Genomic DNA, 24,638 nt, shown 5'->3' with positions numbered 1-24,638 from the left:
AGAAAAACTTCAGGAACGTCTCCTATATAACTCCTCCCATCCCTAGCTAACCCCAGTTTTTTGCTAGTGCTCTTAGGTGATGGACCTATTTTCCCTACTGAGGGAAGCTCACCTCTTTTGTATAGAGGTTTTGCCTTTCTAAGATTCTTCTATCAAGATTTCTGGCTTCACAATAGCCACTGCGGCTTCTTTCTTCAGCATCTGGATTGGTTGACTCTTTGGTTGGGCCTTGGAGGATCATATATGGACCCTGCCTGGATGGAGCTGGTGGATGGCCTGTAATGTCAATTTGAGTACTGGATCCTGTGTGGACATTTACCTTGGCGTGTGATGCATTGCCTTAAGTTAGCCACATGGTGCTATACAGGTCCAGAACCCTGGTCCATCAACTGGTGGAGTCCTGCCAGTTAAGACCCCTTTAAGGGTATGCCCATTAAAGCCAGGATGGAGCTTGTCCCTAACATCCTTTTTGTGAAAGATGATCATCTGCTGCAGTGGATCTGAGGTTACAACCATTCCCTGGGCCCTGTGTGCTGTGTGACTATCCTCTGGGGCTAAACTTCCTGTGTCTCTCCCAGACACCACTAGGGGCCACCCTAGTGCCGTGTGAGGCCAAGTTTCCTGAGCCTACTGTGCAGATATGCTCCATCTTTAATCCTGGCGCATGGAGAACCTGCACACCACAGTTCCAGCCAGTACATAGCACAACAATTCAAAGTAGCTACCTGGGCTTTAACTGCTTAAAGTGCAGCTCCAGTCTCCCCCTAAAAAATTAAGTCAGCAACTACAAATACTGTAGCTGCTGACTTTTAAAATAAGGACACTTACCTGCCAATGGATCCAGCGATGTCCACATCCGAGCCGAGTCTCCCATGCACACATGTTTAAAAAATAATTTTAGCCCTGAAGATTGCATAAACTCCCAAAATATTATACAGGTGAAACTCAAAAAATTTGAATATCGTGCGAAAGTTCATTTATTTCAGTAATGGAACTTAAAAGGTGAAACTAATATATGAGATAGACTCATTACATGCAAAGCAAGATAGTTCAAGCCGTGATTTGTCATAATTGTGATGATTATTGCTTACAGCTCATGAAAACCCCAAATCCACAATCTCAGAAAATTAGAATATTACATGCAATCAATAAAACAAGGATTGTACATAGAACAATATCGGACCTCTGAAAAGTATAAGCATGCATACGTACTCAGTACTTGGTTTGGGCCCCTTTTGCAGCAATTTCTGCCTCAATGCAGCGTGGCATGGAAGCTGTCAGCCTGTGGCACTGCTGAGGTGTTATAGAAGACCAGGATGCTTCAATAGCGGCCTTCAGCTCTTCTGCATTGTTTGGTCTCATGTCTCTCATTTTTCTCTTGGCAATGCCCCATAGATTCTCTATGGGGTTCAGGTCAGGTGAGTTTGCTGGCCAATCAAGCACAGTAATCCCACAGTCATTGAACCATGTTTTGGTGCTTTTGACAGTGTGGGCAGGTGCCAAGTCCTGCTGGAAAATGAAGTCAGCATCCCCATAAAGCTCATCTGTGGAAGGAAGCATGAAGTGTTCCAAAATCTCCTGGTGGACGGCTGCGTTGACCCTGGACTTAATGAAGCACAGTGGACCAACACCAGCAGATGACATGGCTCCCCAAATCAACACAGACTGTGGAAACTTTACAATGGACTTCAAGCATCTTGCAGTGTGTGCCTCTCCATTCTTCCTCCATACTCTGGGTCCTTGGTTTCCAAATGAGATGCAAAAGTTGCTCTCATCAGAAAAGAGGACTTTGGACCACTGAGCAACAGACCAATTCTGTTTTTCTTTAGCCCAGGTAAGACGCTTCTGACGTTGTTTGTTGTTCAAGAGTGGCTTGACAAGAGGAATACGACATTTGAAGCCCATGTCCAGGATCCATCTGTGTGTGGTGGCTCTTGATGCACTGACTCCAGCCTCAGTCCACTCCTTGTGAAAGTCCCCAACACTTTTGAATGGCCTTTTCCTGACAATCCTCTCCAGGCTGTGGTCATCCCTGCTGCTTGTGCACCTTTTTCTTCCACACTTTTCCCTTCCACATAACTTTCTATTAATGTGCTTTGATACAGCACTTTGGGAACATCCAACTTCTTTTGCAATTACCTTTTGAGGCTTTCCCTCCTTATGGAGGGTGTCAATGATGGTTTTCTGCACAACTGTCAGGTCAGCAGTCTTTCCCATGATTGTGATTCCTACTGAACCAGACTGAGAGACCATTTAAAGGCTCAGGAACCCTTTGCAGGTGTTATGGCTTAACCGCTTGCCGCCCTGCCACTGTATATATACGTGTGCAGGGCGGCAGTGAAGCACAAAAGCACGTGAACCAGACTGAGAGACCATTTAAAGGCTCAGGAACCGTTTGCAGGTGTTATGGCTTAAATAGCTGATTAGAGTGGGACACTTTGAGCCGAGAATACTGCACCTTTTCACAACATTCTAATTTTCTGAGATTGTGGATTTGGGGTTTTCATGAGCTGTAAGCCATAATCATCACAATTATGACAAATCACGGCTTGAACTATCTTGCTTTGCATATAATGAGTCTATCTCATATATTAGTTTCACCTTTTAAGTTGCATTACTGAAATAAATGGACTTTTGCACAATATTCTAATTTTGTGAGTTTCATCTGTGTATATTTTCTGAAAGCAGACACCCTAGCCTAGAGAATTCTAAGGATTAAAAATGTGTGATGTGTATTGTTGATTGAGAGTGTAAAGTTCTGGTTTAATATTTAGTTTTATATAAATAAATGGACTCGCATCAGGTGTATGGACTCACCCACACAGTTTGACATGTATTCAGGGTCAGGCGCTTGAAATTGGACGCATAGCCTGTGTGTCCAGATCCATGTGCCTGTTCCTGTGTACCTTTTAAGCTTGACTGGGTGAATCCGTACTGCCGATGGTTTCTCTTATATGAAACCAAATATTAAGGAAGAGCTTAATACAATGTGCATATTTGTATGATTATTCATGCAATTGTAACAATTTGTGCTGCTCACAATTCAAAGCTTAACTGCAGGTAGATATAAAATCACAAAATCATAAATTTATTCAGCTCCATATTCAGTAATACATTGATACATTTATTTTTACATTTAAACAGTGTTAAGGCTTAATATTGGCCGATATTGATTGGTTCAACAGAAACCAGCCAACATTCGTTCAGTGTGTACATCTGTCTGTCCGACAGAAGCCGGCCTAATGTCTGGCTTCTGTCAACCGAATATGGTGGAAAACCAGCAGCCGGTCGGCTTGCAATGGCTGCAACCACTGACCAGTGTGTTCTGGTGGGGGGGCTGTCATTTGGGAGATTTCTGTACTAACATCCCATAGTTAGTACAGGGAGTTCCTCAGTTCCTACCTATGTGTACCAGGCTTAAAGCGGAGCTCCACCCAAAAGGGGAAGTTCCATTTTAAGGACTTTTTCCCCACTCCCTGTGAATAATTGGTACCTTTGGAGAGTGGGGGGGAGTGGGTACCTGTCAAAATTGGCCTGCCTAGGAAACGGAAGTTCCCAGAACGTGACAGGTCCCAGAAGACTGCAGGACCATTCATGATGTGTAGCGCTGCTCACACATGCGCAGTGAGCGCTCAGCTGTGAAGCCACAAGCTTTCACAGTCAGTTGTGTGCTCACAGTTGCCAGGAACAGAGGACAGTCAGTGAGCCAGCTGGGGTGAGCACACCACTGGATTGTGGGACAGGTGAGTGGCTATTTTTTAAAGGTCAGCAGCTACAGTTTTTGTTGCTGCTGCCTTATATTTTTTCACAGGAGTCTGGAGCTCCACTTAAAGTATCTAAATTCAACTTGGCATCATGGAGTGCAGTGATAGACTGATGAGCTGAATATTATTCTGCTTCTTTTTTACTGTGCAGTTACATGCTGGGGTAGGGACTAGACCTGTGTTACTGAACTGCTGCTGAGAAAAGTCAGATAACCTCCTTTGAAAAGCATACAGTGGGGCCAAAATGTATTTAGTCAGCCACCAATTGTGCAAGTTCTCCGACTTAAAAATATGAGAGAGGCCTGTAATTGGCATCATAGGTAGACCTCAACTATGAGAAACAAAATGAGAAAAAAAATCCAGACAATCACATTGGCTGATTTGGAAAGAATTTATTGCCAAATTATGGTGGAAAATAAGTATTTGGTCAATATCAAAAGTTCAGCTTAATACTTTGTTATATATCCTTTGTTGGCAATGACAGAGGTCAAACGTTTCCTGTAAGTCTTCACAAGGTTGGCACACACTGTTGCTGGTATGTTGGCCCATTCCTCCATGCAGATCTCCTCTAGAGCAGTGATGTTTTGGGGCTGTCGCTGGGCAACACGGACTTTCAACTCCCTCCAAAGGTTTTCTATGGGGTTGAGATCTGGAGACTGGCTAGGCCACTCCAGGACCTTGAAATGCTTCTTACGAAGCCACTCCTTCATTGCCTGGGCGGTATGTTTGGGATGATTGTCATGTTGGAAGACCCAGCCACGTTTCATCTTCAATGCCCTTGCTGATGGAAGGAGGTTTGCACTCAAAATCTCACGATACATGGCCCCATTCATTCTGTCCTGTACATGGATCCGTCGTCCTGGTCCCTTTGTGGAGAAACAGCCCCAAAGCATGATGTTGCCACCCCCATGCTTCACAGTAGGTATGGTGTTCTTTGGATGCAACTCAGTATTCTCTCTCCTCCAAACATGACGAGTTGTGTTTCTACCAAACAGTTCTATTTTGGTTTCATCTGACCATATGACATTCTCTCAATCCTCTTCTGGATCATCCAAATGCTCTCTAGCAAACTTCAGACGGGCCTGGACATGTACTGGCTTAAGCAGGGGGACACGTCTGGCATTGCAGGATCTGAGTCCCTGGCGGCGTAGTGTGTTACTGATGGTAGCCTTTGTTACGTTGGTCCCAGCTCTCTGCAGGTCATTTACTAGGTCCCCCCGTGTGGTCCTGGGATTTTTGCTCACCGTTCTTGTGATCATTTTGACCCCACGGGGTGAGATCTTGCATGGAGCCCCAGATCGAGGGAGATTATCAGTGGTCTTGTATGTCTTCCATTTTCTAATTATTGCTCCCACAGTTGATTTTGTCACACCAAGCTGCTTGCCTATCATTTCATCTGTGTATTTAGTGGTTTGCTTAGAGTTAAAGTGATACTAAAGGTTCACATATTTTTTTTTGTATAAAAAACATGTTATACTTACCTGCACTGTGCAGTGACTTTGCACAGAGCAGCCCAGATACTCCTCTTCTCGGGTCCCCCACTGGTGCTTCTGGCCCCTTCACCATGCTGAGTGCCCCCAAAGCAAGCTGGGTTGATCGCTGTGGTAAATGAGATTAATGAGATGCAACGATTAATGGCAGCAATAAATCAGAGAGGGAAACGATTCCGAAAAACATGGTTTTATTGGCACATTTTCCAATACTCTAGAGCAGCCTTTCTCAACCTTTTCAACACAGAGGAACCCCTGAAATAAATTTCTGGTCTCAGAGAACCCCTGCAAAAAATTACTATGTCTAAAACTTATGATACAATAGTGTGATGGCCAGTGAGAAGAATGCGCTTAACACTTGTGTCATTGGGAAGAATTACTCCCTTACAGATAGCTAAAAAGATCAATGGTATCGGTAGAAATGTATGAGAGTCAGATATTTCCCATTGCACAGGGAACCCCTAGTAACCTCTGGAGTAACCTAGGGTTCCACGGAACCCTGGTTGATAAACCCTGCTCTAGAGACTACAACACCTTTGTGTCCTCCATGATCACAAAATAGCTGTATTGCAACTTTGGACTACTATACCACAGCCTTACACCCGGAGACAAAGAGGTAATTCTGGTGCACAGAGATGAAGTAATATATAAACAATTTATGTATGTAAACTAATGCAGGAAATGGCAATGATATAAAGCACTTTGAAATGAAAGTATAATGTTCATAAGCACATAAAAAGTCTATAAGAGTCTCTCGGGCAATCAGCCCGAAGATAAGCGCAAAATAGCGGCAGCCATCCTCGGTATGCAAGGACAAAAGGAAAGAAACAGGAGGCGCCCATCTAAGTGCAGTGATTAAAACTGTATTTAATAGCAAAGGATTAAAAACACTCACAAGAATAATAAGAAAACAAGCTCATCTGTGTACAAAGGATGACCATTCCTCAACGTCCTGCAGGTACCAACCGGTGGCATGGGGAATGTATGCTGGGCTGATGGAGATGTATGAAGGCACAGTAAGGGTCAATCCTGTAGAGTAATGGTGCTGTGAGGCCGATCCAGCAGCGTCTGTACAGGAAGGGACCGTACAACCAGCTTGGAGCTCACCGGCGGAAGTGATGTTACCGGAAGAGGCAAAGGGTCAATAGGATCAGGAGACACAAACGTGGGAAAAGCAGGCTACGCGCTCAGAGCTTCTAGTTCCTTCAGTTGGCCTAATGGCACTGGGAGCAGTTACAGCTTAAATAGAGGACGTTGTCAGTGCAGGATAACACCGCTCAGTGGGAATTTAAAGGCGCAGTGCCATAAAGGGAGAGCATAACTGGTGTGGAATAATAAACAATAACGGACACAATATATGAGCGCCGATGTTATGATCAACAATAAAAAGGGAATTAATAAGGGATATATGTACATAAAAGTGTATATACAATAATATTAACAATACAAAAAATATATGGAACTAAAAAATGGTAATAAATGGTAATAAAGATCAGGATAAATTACATATAGTGTGAGTGGAATAGATTATTAATGTAACCAAAGGAGACATAATAATAAAAAAGAGAAAGCGTTAAGACATTATAAAAGGAAGCTAAAAACCAACTGGCGATGTACGCATGTTGATATAAACATCTATACATGCACAATATAAAACGTGTTAATAAAAATGAGCAATTAGATATACGTGAAAAAATGAGCGAATTATTACAGTACCGTATGTATTTCAATCTCTTCATTCAGCCCTCCTGGGACTAGGGTACCTAAGGTATATATCCAATATGTTTCACACTAACAAAGGCACTTAAAGCGTTTTGCCACAGAGGGCAATGTGGGAATATGTTCCAGGACCCACACGAAGGGCCCCATGGTGGATTTGTAATGGTGTTTTGAGAAATGTCTGGGGGCACTATGTTTATCAGATCCTGCTTCAGTGAGACGTCTATGCTCACCGAAACATTTACATAATGATGGTCCTCCCTACATAGAATAATCCACATGGGCATGTCAGACAGTAAATCACATATTCAGTGGAACAAATATAAAATTCTTTGATGGAATGAGTTTTCCGTTTGATGGTATAAGTTTTCTGGCCATGCTGAATGAAGGCGCATGTGAGGCACAATGCCTTTTTAGATTGATACATCCCAACCAAAGGAATCAATGTGGTACACTGTTTGGGATTAGAAATGCATTTAATTTTACTGGTGGCTATTTGGCTTTTGATGTTTTTGGCCTTTCTGTATGAAACTTTGAGGCATTCAGTAATAGATGTATGCAGGAAGGAATCTTGTAGCAGTATAGGCCAGTGTCTGCGCAGGATGTTCTCCATTTTCTTATATTGAATATGAAATTGTGTGGTGAAACGGATGGGTTGTGCGTTTTCATCTAGTTGGACTTACGGGCTGGTCTTTCTAGGTAATGCTGAAAAGAATCTTGTATGAGGGGGACAGAGTATCCTTTTTACAAGAATTTGTTAGCCAGGATTTTGCCATGGTCGATATAATCGGCCGCTCTGGTGCAATTATTTCTTAATCGGCAATATTGGCTTTTAGGAATATTTTTAACCCACCGGGGATGGTGGCAACTCTGCAAATGAATATATGAGTTCCCAGTGGTGGGTTTAACATAGCTTTTATCATCGTGGCAATGTTGTACATCATGTAAAGCAAGGGTATGGGAATCTTACATGAGTGAAGGATAGACCTAAATGGTTCTGGTTACAATATGGTGCGAATGTGTCAACAGTCGGGGGGGGGGGCATCCCATATGATGACAATGTCATCTATATATCTTCCATAAAACACAATATGGGAGGCAAAAGGATTACTGTGGGTCATGAATTTGGTGCTCCCAGAAGCCAATGGTTAGGTTGGCGTAGCTGGGGGCAAAATTTGCCACCATACTCTCTTTCAAATTCAAGATAGTTATGCTGTAGACAGAACTGGGTGTTTTCCAGGATAAACTGTGCCTGTCTGGGATTCATGAGAGGGTCCTCTGCCAATAAGTGTTGGATGGCTTGGAGACCTACCTCATGGGGGATGGAAGTGTACAGGGGGGTGACATCTAATGAGACCCACAGGTAGATGGATTCCTAGCTATAGGGTAAAAGCATGTCCAGGAGGTGTATCCCAACTCTGATGTAAGAGGGTACGTTTTGGGCTATTGGTTGTAAAAAGTGATTTACATATATAGAAAAACCGCTGGTGACACTGTCCATTGCTGCTACAAATGGGATGTCCAAGTGGATTTTGTAGATCCTTATGTATCTTCAGGAGGCCTCAGCCTAACCAATCGCCAAATTGCAGACATGATTACATATCTGTTAAGGTCTTTTTGGAGACCAAGTTTCCTGCATTCTACTTTACTTATTGCTACAACGGGAACTCCCTTTTGGAAGAGGACATTGTGTAGATGGCTGTCTGTAAACCTACTAATTGGATGTTCATGTTGCTGTAAAAAGTTTGAATTTGAAACTTGTCATACAGTATTGTTGTATGCCATGCTGAAGTACGCAATAAAAAAAAATATGGTAGAGTTCTGGCACTGAATGCTTTCTGTTTTATTGCAGGCTACTTCAATGAACCTGCCTTCATTTATTGTTACATGGGGTTTGTGCTAACAGCTGCTATCTTTGAACTCAACTTCTATTGGAGGTGTTCTTGTTTTTTGGGGGGTTTCGGGTATCTGAAATATATTCTGAACTATTACTATGGCACCTGGTCTATAAAAATAATTTTATTCATTTGAAATATGCTGTTTACCTTATTGAGAGTCAAGTCGTCCTTTAATCGCTGAAGTACTACATGGAGTTTTTATCATGCTCATATTTGGGGTTTTTCCCCCACTAAATAATATATTCTGAACTGATTTGAGTGCCTTCTAACCATTCATTACTTTTTCAATCACATATTGATAAACTTCTCGGGTTAAGGATATACTTGCCATATGTAACTAATGGATAACTAACAAATGTAGTTTGGACTGTGATAGCCCGGGTTAACTCAAGTCTGATGTTAGCTCCATTTAAATTCAATCCACTGACACCATTGCCTTATTAATCTCATGCAAGATATCTTCAATAGCAGGAATTGAATGACTTGCTTTAAACACTGTTGTTGGTGTTGTACAAGCTTTTCTTTGCTTCTTCAAAGTCCTAGAGTGAAGAGTCCATTAAAAGCATGTACAGTAGCTTTAGAGTCAGTCATTACTGTGATGTCTGTTTTGTCAGTTTAACAGGCAAACTGTGTCTAGTGCTTTACGTGAGTCAAATGTAAATATGAATTCAAAATCAGACATAGCACCCGTATCTGCCGACAAGTGATTTACTATAGCATTATTTTGCAGTAATAGTAAAATGGCTAAATGGTTAGCACTTCTGCCTGGCAGCACTAGGTTCATTGGTTCAAATCTCATCCGTGGCACCACCTTGCCTGGAGTTTGCATGTTCTCCCCATGCCTGTGTGAGTTTCCTCCCACACTCCAAAGACATGCTGGTAGGTTAATCGGATCCTATGTAATTTGGCCATAGTATGTATTAATGTGAGTTAGGGAACTTAAATTGTTCCTTGAGTGTTAGAGACTGATGTGAATGTAATATATATATATATATATATATATATATATATATATATATAGTAATTGTCAGATATTTTACTTTAGGAAACATCTGCTAAATTATCTTTATTTCTGTACAGGCAACAAGTTTTTTTCCATTGCCTTAATGCAGCTCCGACTTATATGATCTTTTGTACCATAGCGCAGTCACTGTATGCAGGTAGAAAGATTACATTAACTGCAGACTATTTGTTTCAATATCCAAACTTTGAAGCTCAGGTAATTCAATAATCATTGCAACCTCTTGAGAACTATGTGTTCGTTTATGTTCTCTAGGCAGTCACCTTCAGAATTGCTGAAATATACATTTCTAAATAATTAATATGTGCTTATTTCATCTGTCAGTGTACAGTCATAATATGATTTGGCTAGACATTTAAAGCAAAGCTATGGGCAAAATAAAAAATGACGTACAGTATTTGCAGTCTGTCAATAGCATTAAGGCCCCCTATCATTTTAAAGTCAAGGAAGCTTCCATCTTAGCCTCTGTTTGATCTGCAGTTGCCATGGTGCTGCACATGTGACCTGTTAATAACACCAGCAATTTGATGGCTTGACAGTTAATTTGAGAGTACAAGCAACTGTAACAATTATCATTCATGGCATGCTTTGAATATAACTGTTTTAGGAAAACATTTAATTGTTCTGCTTTAAAGAGTAACTCCTCTTTTGTTGAGAAAAAAAAAATCTGCTCTGGGTGATCAATATTCATTGCATGGATTTTATAAGACTTTGTTGCAGATTCCTACCTGCTTCTGCTCCAAAGAAAAAACTGTTTGTTCCTCTATGTCCTTTTGAATACTGATTCTGAATGAGAGTAACTAAATCATTTCAATCAGCTGGTGCACTTTCTGTGTTCTGGTGAGAAAAATTGCGTTGTCTGCATCACTTTAGAAGTAATGAACCCTGCAGAGGATGCCTAAAACTTGACTTTTATCTTAGTGCAGAGTTCTTCACAAAAACAGGAAACCACATTTTTGGAGGTGTTTTGTACACCAACCGTGTACAGAACACCTCCGAGTTGCCATATTGCATTGAATTTTACAGAAAACTTACAGTGCTGCAGTTTGAAAAGAGAGGGTAGTTTTTAAATACATTACATTTACAATATGGACTGTGTAGCGATTGTATGGTATATGCTATATTCATTTTTTTATTTGCTATATTTTTTTTTTTCCATGAAAGTGGAGTTACCCTTTGAGGTTTAGTTTATAATTGTAGTTGGGCTGTGGTAAAAACACACGGTTCAGCCACACCTTTAGTGCCCACCAACAACCCCTTTTTCAACTTTTACCAGGTTTGTGAAAGAATATTGTTATGTCCATAAACATCAACTGGCCTAACTGCATGTGTATCTAGAAATTTTGTCAGTTGTATCACCAATATCAAGTGTACCATACAGGTAATTAAACCATAATCACTTGGACATTTGCTTTATTTTACAACCAGCCAGTGGTCCAGGTGACCTTCTGTTTATTATAATAAATTAAAGTGACACTAAGGCTTTGGTTTTTTTTTTTTTTTTTTAATAACAAACATGTTATACTTACCTGCACTGTGCAGTGGTTTTGCACAGAACAGCCCCAAACCTCTTCTTTTAAGGTCCCCACCACTGCTCCTGGCTCCTCCCCTTCGAGCAGTGCCCCCAGGGAAGGCCGCTCACCCTGGGGGCACCGCTGTGTGCTCATCCCTGAGCTGCTGCTCTAGGTGTCCATAAGACACATAGAGCCGTGGCCAGACTCTGCCACCCACTCTCTCCTCATTGGCTCAATAGCTGTGATATACAGCAGTGATTGACAGCCAATGGGCTCCTGCTGCTGTCTCAGCCAATGAGGAGTAAGAGTTCCTAGATAGCAGAGGCTGTTGAGAACGTTACTGGATCAGAGGGGGCAAAGATAAGTATTGGGGGGAGGGGGGCTGGGAGAGCCACTGCACACAGAAGGTCTTTTACCTTCATGCATAGAATACATCGAGGTAAAAAACCTTCATCCTTTAGAACTACTTTAATTTGAAAAGTTTGGAGCTTTACAAAAAAAAAAAATGTATTAAGGATTCTTTTGTTGTGAATCATATCATTAGACTACATGATGTCAAAAAATATTTTCACATTGCAATCTTGGATACTAAAAGAAGAAAAATAAGTCCCTGGCTGCCAAAAATATTTATTGCAAAGTCCAGCTTTATCAGAATGGTGGGTCAAGTCCATAAGGCCACAATTCCAAATTGGCTATTTCCATATTATACTTAAAACAGTAGCACTGAAGTTCGTGGAACAATGAAACCACCATGAATGGAACTTAGAATGTTAAGTTCAAAGTCTTGCTTATCTGTTCTGTCCTTGCCCATTGTTTTTTATTTACACAACATATATCTCATCTTCCTTGATGCTTCATTTCATTTCCCCTCCCCTCCTGATCATTGCTGACTGAAATGGGTCACACAAGTTAAATCATTCAGAAGTGATAACTTTCATCTGGATTCTCCTTGTCATTTTGTAAATGCTTGGGAAGGTAGCCTTAGTTCTGTGTAATGTTAGCATGTGACCAGCTGACTCTCTTTACAAAGTTGTGTGTACTTCACATACACAGCATGCTCACAGTTTCTGTGACTATATCCAGCTACCTTACATCTGGTCAACCTCTTCCTATTTTCCCCTCAACCTTTCCAGGCTAAGCTCTCATGAGCAGCCCCTTGTATTGAACTGTATTGTAACCGTACGGTCTCTCTATGTTATAAAGGGCTGGGGAAACTATTGGCACTATATACACCAATCAGAAATAGCATTTTGACCACCGACCATAACCCATCAAGATATGGAGTCCACAAGTAAAGACAATATGGTGTGGCGCTTGCAGTACTACAACACAACAAATCCCTTAAACAATAATGCAGATAAATTCCCTTTAGTGACACCATACACATGGAACTGTACATACTACAATGCACCTCCCTCAGTATTGTCCTTAACTGCATATATCAATAATACACAATATTTCAACTACAACAGTCACTGTGCAATATAGTACAGAAATATTGTAAATTATATCAATTCTGTGCAAAAGTCAGCAACACAAGTCTCTGTGTATGGTACAAATATCCAATAAACACTGTTCAGATTCACTGTTCATAAAGCGCTCTTTAAAAAGTGTCTTGTGCCTAGAGGTAGAAAATGCAATATCTTCACTTATTGTGACTGATATGTGCTCCCCTTGTGCACACCACACTCATCAAATCTCCATATAAATGGGTCTTTAGCACTTTAAGAGCACATGTTCCCTCCAGCGGTTTTATCCAGATTTACTCCCCAGGTCCACTTCTTCAGAAACTTTCCTCCAGTTTGTATATGTAAAGGGAAAAGAAAACCAGGAGGCAGCCTCCATGAATGTAATTCCGCATTTATTGGCAATTTAAGAGCTAAAATACACTTACTCCATAACAGTACTTGTATATACATAAGCAACAGCACATGTAAACCACTTCCTGGGGCCACCTGTTCTCCACAGACTGGAAGTATGAAAATGGAAGTAATGTAGTAAGCCCTGTACAACTGCTTTCATTTCTCTGACGTCTTCAGGAATGGCCCACTAAACCTCCAAAGGTATGCTGTGGTATCTGACACCAAGCCATAAGTAGCAGATTTTTTAAATTCTGTAAGTAACAAGGTGGGGCCTTCATGGATTGGACTTGTTTTTGCAGCACATCCCACAAATGCTCAATTGGATTGAGATCTGGAGAATTTGGAGGCTAGGTCAACACCTCAAACAAATTGTTGTATTCCTCAAATCATTCTTGAATTGATCAGACCAGGCCACCTACTTCCATTGCTTTGTGGCCCACTTCTGATGCTCACATGCCCCTAGTAGACACTTTTGGCTGTGGACACGGGTCAGCATGGATGCCCTGACTGATCTGCAGCTACACAGACCCATAGACAGCAGACTGCAATGCACTGTGTGTTCTGGCACCTTTCTATTGGAACCAGCATTAACTTTTTTAAACTGATGGCACTATTAAGTACCTGAAATAAATAAATAACCTTGTGTTTCCAGATGGTCATGTCATAAAACATTCTTGGCTTGCTCATTTTAGATACCTAAAGGTCCTAGGGAGGTCACGACACAGGTTTGAACCATAATGTCTAAAGCAGCAGTTAAAGTATAGTTATATATCCTTACTTGATGATCAGATTCATTTCTTTATCAGACCTTGTCACCGGTTTTCCTTCCTTGGACCACTTTTGGTAGGTCCTGTCACGTCTCACAAGAACTACCATTTAAGTGATGCTCTGATCCCATTGTCTGGCCATTACAATTTGGCCCTTGTCAAAGTCTCTCAAACACTTATACTTGCCTGTTTTTTTCTATATTCAACACATCAACTTCAAGGATAACTTGTTCACTTGCTGTCTAGTATATCCCGCCCACTACAAAATAATCAATGTTCTTCACTTTACCTGTCATTGGTCAAAATGATCGGTATAAATCCTTTATAATACGAATTATTATAATTGTCTTTTCCAGTGAATTGCTTCATCTCATATGACCAAAATAAACTTCAGTTTAGTCTGTGCTACGAGTGAATGGTTGGGCCTAATGTGTTGACTGTAAGATATCTTAATAAAGTCTAAAAAGGACAAAAGTTTAAAATAATACCTGGGCTAAAAACAAAGACATTTGAAAATGTGCTGGAGCTGGACTAATGAGACATATCTACTGGCCTTTATCTAAAATGAAGATGTATGTTTCTGTTTGAAATGCCTCAAGGAGAAATGGAGAACTGAGGATTTAACCTGACATTTCAAGCTTACTGACTGTCAAGTTTTTTCTTCTGTGTTAATAAATCATGGATGTTGAATCACAGAATGAAAGTTTTAATTATATGTCTATGAATTTAAACACGGAGAACAGAAATAGAAAAAAAGTTTGTTTTTTTAGGCTGATTGATGGGTCTAAAAACTGATGTATGGGTAAGTACTTGCATAAAGTGTTTGCCTTGTCTCCTTCTTTACAGAAGATCAATGAAGCGAAGCAGAGCCAACGAGAATGCTATGAGAAAGAACTGATTAACCTGCGCATCAAATTTGAGGAGGAGACGGTACAGCTAAAAGAAGCTCATGCAAAGATGTTAGAAGAGATGTCATGGAAACATCAAGCATCGCTTGAGGCAGCACAAAGCTCTACAAATAAGGAGAAGAAGAAGCTACAGATGGTGAGTCACTGGGAATGCAGGCACAACACTAAATCCATTGCCAATGTGTCTTAGCTAGCAGTGAAATGCCTGTTTTAGTCTTTTAATGGCTTCAGTTGAAAGTTATAGGCAAGTTATCAGCAGCCAGATTCCTTCATTTTAACATTTGATGGCATGTTCAATAGGTTAGTGCAAAGAGCTATGGTAATATCCAGTAATCTACTGCAAGCGATCAAATTATGATCAATAAAAGAACGTCAGATGCGCTGCTTTAACTTACTGCATTTTTCACATAATTATTTTCTGATGCTCTGCTTTAATAAGTAAACAAGATGTATTCATTACTGGTAACATATAAAAATATCACAATCCAAATATGTGTTTTAGAGCAGCAGGGTATCATCAACATGTGCAGTGTATGCACTTCACATATCCTGGAGGCCTCTGATGTAAAGGGAGGGTTTTGATGTGAAGAGGGGACTGAGAACTCTGATGTGAAGGGTATATTCTGATGTATAGATGGACACTGATTTAAAGGGGGACTGTGTTTTCACACAATTCCTTTTTTTACTATGTTCCACTGTTCCTTATTCCACACTGATCATTCTGTACAATGTGCTATACGTTTCTTATTCCACACATCTCATTGTACACCGAGTGCACATTTCCACTTTGATACATGCAAGGTTAGACTATTAAATCCATATAGTTCTTATATAGAAACGTACCACCAGTACAGTACATATGATGACTCCTGTTCATCCCTGTTGGTGGTCCGTTTTCATATTAGGACATCTGTACTGGTGGTCCGTTTCTATATAAGAACTATATTGACTTAATAGTCTAACTATGCATGTATCATTTGTCTATTTTTTTGCGCTGCTCTTTTTCTGCTATTTATGTTTAATCCTGAGGTATTGTGAAATTTGCCTTTCAGTGTTCAGCTTGCAATTTTTTAGTTCTAGTTATTTTACTTGGATTGCGCTGATTTGTTTTTATATTTATTCTGTACATTTCCACTTTACCCCATTTTGTAAATTGCATTTCCTATTTCGCACCACCTTCATCTGTTTTCTGTGCTGTTCATTCCCTGTGCCACATTGCCTCATTCTATACTATGCAAGTTGTCTCAGACTCTATTTAACTACAACACTTTAAGCCATGGTCAATATTGAAGGCAGTGCCTCACCTATGTTATGTTTTCTTCAAGGAGGGGGACCAACTTGTGATCTTACGCACAGGTCCACCAAATTCAGAAAAAGCCCGTTTCAGAGACGATCAGTGTTTCTTAATTGTAGAGTAGGGATGACCTGTCAGTGCCGGCCCGATCAGCTAATGCTTGTTTCTTCATTGACCCCATGGGCATATATAGGTCAATGTCATATATTCGAAACAGAGCTTGAAAACTACAGTTTAAGCATACCTTGAAACTTCCAGTTTGGTAACGCAGGATATTTCTAGATGTGAAATTTTAAACCAACAGTAATATAAAAATGTTGCTATTAAACATGTTTGGCAGGGTCATTGAAGAGGGGTTGTTTAGTGTTTCAGGTATGCTTGCAGATAATTGCCCTGCACACTTCCTCCACATAGAAGACAATGGCAAAGAATTGGCATAAACTAAGTAGAAAGTGGGTAGAATATTGCATTTTTAATTATTATTTTTTATTAATATGTTACATAAATTTACATACATGTTTAACCACTTACCAACTAGCAGTAGTACATTTAGTGCTGGCCAATGGCATGAGCTGGCACAGCAATGTACCTGTATGTCGCCCTGCTCATGTGCACTGGTGTGCCCCCTGGGGCACGCAGTGCTGATATCTTGTAACCGCTGTGCTCGGTGCCCATGTGAAATCATAGCAAACAGATAACATGTAAACAAAACTGTCATGAATGCGAGCTATTCATGACAGCTTGCTTACTATTGTGATCAATCCCGTAGTACAAGACCATATACAGCAGCCTTGTACCATGTGAAAGCTGTAGAGAGTCACAGCATCACAATAGTAAGCAAGCTGTCATGAATGAAAGTCATTCATGACAATTAAAACAATTGCTTATACCAGTGACCATCGAAAAAAAAATCCCTTATCACCCCTGCAGAGTAGTACAGTGACCATGATGTCAACTATATATATAACTTTCACACAGGTTAAATACGTAATATACACTGATTTGGGATATTTTTTTTACCAAAGAAATGTAGCAAGCTACATTTTGGCATCAATTAACAAAGAATGATTGTTTTTTTTCCAAAATTTTTTGTATTTTTTGTTTATATGATAAAAATTAATTAAAAACCTCTTATGGAGGTCAAGTGGTTAAAGGATAAGTTCAACTTTTAACAGATGGTAAAAAAATGTGCATTTATTATTTTTTGTTTGTGGGGCCTCTAAGGCATTGCACCAGCGATCAAAAGATCACTGGTGCCATGCAGGTCTCCCCCTGACTTCTCAGTATATCTACTTGCTCATTCATCCCAATACGGGCAAGCAGAAACTTACTGACAGGAAGGGTCAATGGACTACTTCAGTTCATTGAAACCTACAAGCCAACAGCCGCAGAGGCTGCCAGGACCTGTATTTTTCCCTTTCACAGAGTACTGTAAATGAGTGACACAGTCGAGCGGGCATAGCCTTGTACTGCCGTGTTTTTTTTAAATTATGACAGCTAGAGGGAAGGAGAAGATCCCCCACTAGCTATCACAGGGGGTGCGGAGAGCCGGTCCAAGTTCATGTTACATGTTACACCGTGAATATGAGTGTAATATGTAACATGTTACGAAAGGTGAACTTATCCTTCATTGTGGAATTTTACTCTCTCAATCAACGCTATTAATAATCCTTATGCTGCTAACATTAGTAAATAGATAGGAAAGTATATCATATTTACTTATTTCAAACTTTTTTATACACTTTTTACATTTTTTTCAGTTACTTCTAGTCCTAGACAAATGATGTCATACTGTACATCCGAGGAGTCTTCAGGAGGGGTTTTCTCAGCTATGAACACAACTTCTACTTGCATGTCTGAGCTAAGGGCAGATAGATTCCAGGATGTAAATGCTACATAAATCATCTGCCCTTACTCAAGATGGCCGCAGCTAGAAATGCTATGGGGAGTGTTTTTCTTTTCTATAAATTTTTATTTAAATACATTTTGTAAGACATATGTTTGTTACCACTATAAGAGCACAAAGTCAAAGACATGTGAGTCAAGAGCGGTAGTACATCACATGCAAGGACTGTAACAATTACAAAAACAGTACAAAACATTTGTCATATCAAAGGTACATTGAAACATTTTAACATAGGTACAGTATGAATAACAAGAGAAAAACCATATGCTCATATCACGAAAGTAGGCTTAGAAAAAACAAAAAAATACATAGGAACAGAACTCGATTCCTAGATTGTCCCTGCAGAAGAACCCAGAAAAATGAGAGGGGAAATAAAAAAGAGAGAAAAGAGAAGGGGGAGGGGTGTTTTTCAAAGTGATTTCTCAACAAAATAAAGCATGGAGACATGGATGGATGGGGAGTTTGCTTTGAATATTAAAAAGGTAATAAATAGTGTTTTTGTCTGTAGTGCTCAGATGCAGTATAATTCCACTTTAGTAAATTAGTTGCTAGTATGCAATGGAAAAATATATGTTTTATAAGCATCTTTAGTTCCCAGAAAGTCTACAGGAACACTTAGGCCCCATGTACACAGGACGTTTCTGAATGATGGAAACTGACTGCTGGAAAACGTAGGTTAAAAAACATATGTTTGGCAGCGTTTGCATAACACGTTTATGCGTGTTTGCGTTTAGAAGCGTTTTTTAAAGATAAGCACAGGAGAACCTCCCAAATGCCCAGAATGCACTGAAAAGTGGTAAATTATTAACTATTTCAGACTGTTTCAGAGAAATACAGACAGTAGAAGGAGACACAGCAGTATGTGTTGACATTAGCTAGGCTTGAGTTGCTCATTAACATTTCTTTTGTTTCTAAGGGTGCGAAGGTGTCTGGCGGAGTGAGTCATTAAGATCACCTGGCATGGGGTCTTCAGGAGGAATTTGAGCTGTGAATGGTCATTAACATATCTTTTGTTTCCAAGGGTGGGAGAGGTCTGAGGTGTGAATTGGTCATTACAATGTGTGACAAGCTTGTTAGGAACATCCTGTGTTAAGTGTTTTGTCCATCTGAACACCTTGAAAACTCTTTGCATGCATTTTTCATGATGACAAAGGCTCTGGACAGCATTGGGAACTGAAAGAGTTAAAAAAAATTTAAACGCAAACGCTTATAAATGCGATTTGCCACGTTTAGATGCATTTACAAGTGTTTACAAGCGTTTTGCATTTGAAACGCTGATAAATTCAACGTCTGAACGTAAGTTTGTTGCTTTCAAAAAAACGACTGTAAACTCAACTGCCTGTAAACGACTGTAAATGAAGATGTGTACATGGACACATAGGAAAACATTAGGGTGAGTTCAGAGGCTGCTGAAAAAACGCTGAACAGCTCCTAAACGTGAGTTTAGCAGCTGCAGTGTTCATGAGACCTTTCTCATTTTTTAGAACCAAAAGGGCCTGTTCACAATGGTATTAGAAGCAAGCATTTGGGGTGTGTTTTTGCCGATCCCTGAATGCTTAGCAAAGCAGCCCACAATGGATAATATGGACTTCTGATAGAGCTGTTCACATTTGATTGCATCGCTTTGTGTCGCTGTGCAGAGAAATGAAGCTACATGTTGAGCCCAGGAGGAGTTGAAGCTTGTCAGCTCCTTCCATTAAGGTCTATGGTAACCAGCTGTAACTGGGCCTGTAGCATCTGGTGTGTGAATTAACGCATGTTAAACAACAAACAAAAATTCCAAGCTCACTTACCAGTCAGCCTGCAACAAACTCAATTATCCTGTCTAACAGTTCACGTTAAAACAATGGGTTTATTTTGCACACATTTACAAATATATGTGAGGCCACGTCATGGCACCCCAGTGTACTGCAGTCCTAACTCTAGAAATTTTGAGAGTCTCCAAAGTTGGAGCACATATATAATAATGGATAGATTCAGGGCTGGTAAGTGAGCTGTGAATTTGCGTTTGTTTTTGACATGCATCACCCTTTCATGTGCTCCTTGCTGCAATGGCCAGTTATAGGTTGGGGTGATTGCCATTTGTTTGTACTGTTAACGCATGTTAAACGCATCAAAAATGCACGATAATGTTATAGGCTCGTTGGTTTGCATCACAATTTTTTGCAAGTGTGATCTTATCCTTATGGACAAGAATAGAGTGGGCCTACCTATACATACAATATATTCATCAGAGACTTGACATTGTTGTTACTGAGAATACTTTCATACATACTTTGGTTAAGCTCAGATTTCTTACAGGATTTTTGACAAGATAATAACACCTTAAGCATGTTGTGTAAATAATATTTTGTTCATACAGATATGTTCTCTGTATCTCTTGAATTAGGAGCTCCATCAGCAATATGAAAAGGAAAAACAGGAACTAGAGGAGGATAAGAATCAACTGAAGCAACAACTTGAAACTGTTAAGGAAGAACTAACAAAGAAGTTGACGAATGCCAATGAAGAGGTAAAAGGCTTGTCCTGATTAGTCTGTGAGCCCAATCCTGAGTTTCCCACAACCAAGTTCAGTCAAATGCATATGTTATATTCAAAATAAAGGAAAATTTAGTTTTGTGTACTCTAGTCCTTTTCTTTTGTACACACGAACAAGATTGTTTACTAAAGAACCAAAATTGAAGCACCTTTCCTAGACTGTGATAAACACTTTTCTATAGTAATGTATCAAAGCATACCAAACACCAGTTATCAACTAATCAATATTAGCCATGTCCCCAATTTAAGACCATTTATTGTACACAAATAAAATACCATGGTAAATTAAAATTCCATTGAAATTCCACCAGATCTCTTGAGAGAGCTCACTTACCTGTATGTATAAGTTTGACAATGCTGCCACTCTGGTTTTCTAGAACAAATATAGTCCAAAAGAGGGTCAGAGGTGGCCATATAGACACAGGAGAGGCAGCGCAGTCTAAAGCATACATACATCATGATGCCATATAACAAAATACACAGTATTTAAAGTACAGTGTGCACATCAAAAACCACCTCCCATCAACAAAATATGGCACATCGATATCAAAAATTGGACACAGACAACAAGAAGAAAATTAATTGTTTACACAGTTGCAGCAACAATATCCATCATTCTGTATCCAGCTATCCTATTAGACTTAAGGGTGTGTTCATAAACCCTCGTGCAGTAAAGTATGTTCTTTAAAGGGTCCTCCCATCGTAGAAAAGCAAAGGTGATAACAATGACCAAGATGTTGGTATAAATTCGACAATACAGAAGCTGAGACCAAACAAACCACGTTTCCACACATTAAATTATGACTATGGTTTGATACTCTGGGGAAATGAAAGATAGCCACCTCAAATCTACTTTGCTGTATTTATGATGACTACAAGCAATTGGTAATATGCCATCTTTTCCCACACTGGTGCTTACAATGTATCCAAGTTACTGTATGCATTCATTAGGAAAATGTCCATATTTACTATGGCTGGAAACTCAGATGGATTCATAGGGCCTATCCTTCACCAAGTTCCTTATAAAAAATAATGATAATGATCCAATGGCATGTCACAAGGCATGTCTTTTGCTCAAATCCAAATGTCATCTAAAAATACCTTGAAAGCCTTAACAAACAGGGACAAGCAGTCTGGATATGACCCAAAGTTCCACATTTCAAATCCACTGATTATATATCAAATTAGCTGACCAACTAGGTGAGCTTAATCATACTGTAATGGACTCAGCATCTTAGTCTAGCTGTGGGGCAGGCGTTCCAACATGTTTGCAGGACATAAATGAAGTCTAATGGACTACAAATATCAATATTCATTAAAAATATCCAGCTCTCCAGTCCATGTGTATACTCACGCCCCAACACAATCAACTTTAATGTCGCATTGGGCAGCATTGTACAGTTTCACCTTTCATACCTAAGGTCATTGTAGGGTGTGATGGTGGGTATACCAAAAGGTGTCCAAGTGGTTCGCCAGTCACACCCATCTAGGTCAGAGGTCCCCCTAAAACTCCTGGTGGGTCAGCAAAAATGGCATCCACATGTCCTTGAACGCCATGGTGTTCGCTTCAACCCCTCAGGTGCCTTCTCCCTACCTGCATATATATTGCAACATCATAGGTCTTGTGAAGACCTGTGACATTGCAGCACATGTGCAGATCTCGTTTCCGCTGCTATTTTGTTTTTGAAGGGAGGTGTTTTTTGATGTGCACTTTGTACAATTGTGCTCAAAAGTTTGCATACCCTGGCAGAAATCGAGACATTTTGGCAGTAATGTTGAAATATGACTGATCGTACCAAAAAACTGTCTTTTATTTAAGGATAGTGATCATATGAAGCCATTTATTATCACAAAGTTTGGATCCTTTTTAAAATCATAGTAATAACAGATATCACCCAAATGGCCCTGATCAAAAGTTTGCTTACCCTGAAATGTTTGGCCTTGGTGCTGGAACACACGTGTTAAAATGGCAATTAATGGTTCATTTACCACGTCTGTGGCTTTTTATATAGCACTTAGTGTCTGTGTATAAATAGTCATTGAGTTTGTAAGCTCTCATGTGGATGCCCTGAGCAGGCTAGATATTGAGCCATGGGGAGCAGAAAGAACTGTCAAAACACCTGTGTAACAAGGTAATGGAACTTTATAAAGATAGAAAAGTACTGTTCAATCAGTTATTAAGAAGTGTAAAATTCAGGCATCTCTTGATACCAGGCCAAGGTCTGGTAGACAAAGAAAGATTGCAGTCACAAATGTCAGAAGAATTGTTCAGGATACAAAGAAAAGACCACAGGTAACCTCAGGAGTAATACAGGCTGCTCTGGAAAAATACAGCATGGTTGTTTTTAAGGAGCACAATACAACGATACATGAACATAAATGAGCTGCAAGGTCGAGTTGCCAGAAAGAGGCCTTTACTGCGCCAATGCCACAAAAAAAGCCCGGTGAGGCATTGTCAAGGTGTTGTCGGGCATAATGTAACCGGACTTTTTTTTGTGACATTGGCACAGTAAAGGTTTCTGGCAACTCGACAATGCAGCTGATTTTTTTTTTCAAGTATCGTCGTATTGTGCTCCTTAAAAGCAATCACACTTTTTTTTTCCACAGCAGCCTATATTTCTCCTGAAGTTACAGGTGGGTTTTTCTTTGTATCCTGAACAATTCTTCTAGCGGGTGCGGCTGCAATCTTTCTTGGTCTACCTGACCTTGGTTAGGTATCAAGAGATTTACAAATTTTCCGCTTCTTAATAAGGGATTGAACAGTACTGATTAGAATATTCAAGGCATTGGATATCTTTTCATATTCTTTTACATCTTTACAAAGTTCTGTTACCTTCTTACGCTGGGCTTTTGACAGTTTTTTCTGCTCCCCATGGCTCAGTATCTAGCCTGCTCAGTGCATCCACATGAGAGCTAACAAACTCATTGACTACTTATACACAGACACTAAATGCAATTTAAAAATCCACAGATGTGGGAAATTAACTTTTAATTGCCATTTTGACCTGTGTGTGTCACCTTGTGTGTCTGTACCAAGGCCAAACATTCCAGGGTATGTAAACTTTTTATCAGGGCCATTTGGGTGATATCTGTTATCGTTATGATTTAAAAAGGAGCCAAACAACTATGAGATAATGAATGGCTTCATATGATCACTATCCCTAAGTAAAAGACAGTTTTTTGGCTTGATCAATCATATTTTCAATATCAATGTGAAGGTATCAGTGTTAAAATTTCACAATTTCTGACAGGGTATGCAAACTTTTGAGCACAACTGTACATCTTATAATGTGTTTTTTGTTATAGGATCATGATGCTTGAATGCTTTTGACTGTGCTTGCTCTCTATTGTCTATATAAGCTCATACTCTCCCCTACCTTTTATGCTTTATTTGTTCTGAAAACCAGAGTGGCAGTATTGTCAAATTCTCCTAGAAAGATCTGGTGGGTGGGATTTTAATGGAAATTGATATACCTTGGTATGGTATATATGTTTGTACAATACATGGGGTAGATTTTCTAAAACTGGTACACTCAGAACTTAAGCTTTGGCGATAAAATCTAGAAGCTGATTGGTTTCTATGCAGAATTGCACCTGATATTGAACTCTCTAGTTTTAGTAAATAACCCCTATGGTCTTAAAATGGGGACATGGCTATTAAATCATTGATTACTATAGAAAAACATTCAGTCTACCAAAGGTGTATCAATTTTGGTTCTTTGATGTTACCATAGACTCCAAACTGGTGAGATTTTGTAGGCCCAGGGGTGGTAACAAGATTGTTCACTCCTGGATGACTAATCTATATCAGCCATGCTATCCATACCTTGTTCTTATAGGACTTAAACTGAGCATAGGTGACTCGTTTTTTTGTTCAGCCAAAAAAAAAAAAAAGAACGGTTTCCTCCATCCGCACAAGCAAAGTTGATCAAGGAAACACCCCCCTTCCCACCACGA

The 24,638-nt window shown here is 39.9% G+C and overlaps 1 protein-coding gene across 6 annotated transcripts in view; it reads left to right on the top strand.

Annotated features, from left to right (window-relative positions):
* The window catches only part of FAM184A (family with sequence similarity 184 member A), a 327,003-nt gene that overhangs the window by 169,387 nt on the left and 132,978 nt on the right, over positions 1-24,638 (top strand). For all 6 annotated transcript variants that reach the window (XM_089652182.1, XM_089652183.1, XM_089652184.1 and 3 more), the window contains 2 exons: positions 14,882-15,079; positions 20,533-20,655. In XM_089652182.1, coding sequence (XP_089508308.1) covers positions 14,882-15,079; positions 20,533-20,655 — 321 coding nt within the window. The remainder of the gene's footprint in view (positions 1-14,881; positions 15,080-20,532; positions 20,656-24,638) is intronic.

Source organism: Staurois parvus, unplaced genomic scaffold, assembly GCF_062004578.1.
Source record: "Staurois parvus isolate SC_StPar_1 unplaced genomic scaffold, SC_StPar_1.0 ptg000672l, whole genome shotgun sequence".
Taxonomy (NCBI): Eukaryota; Metazoa; Chordata; class Amphibia; order Anura; family Ranidae; genus Staurois; species Staurois parvus.
This window is presented reverse-complemented; position numbering and strand designations above follow the sequence as displayed.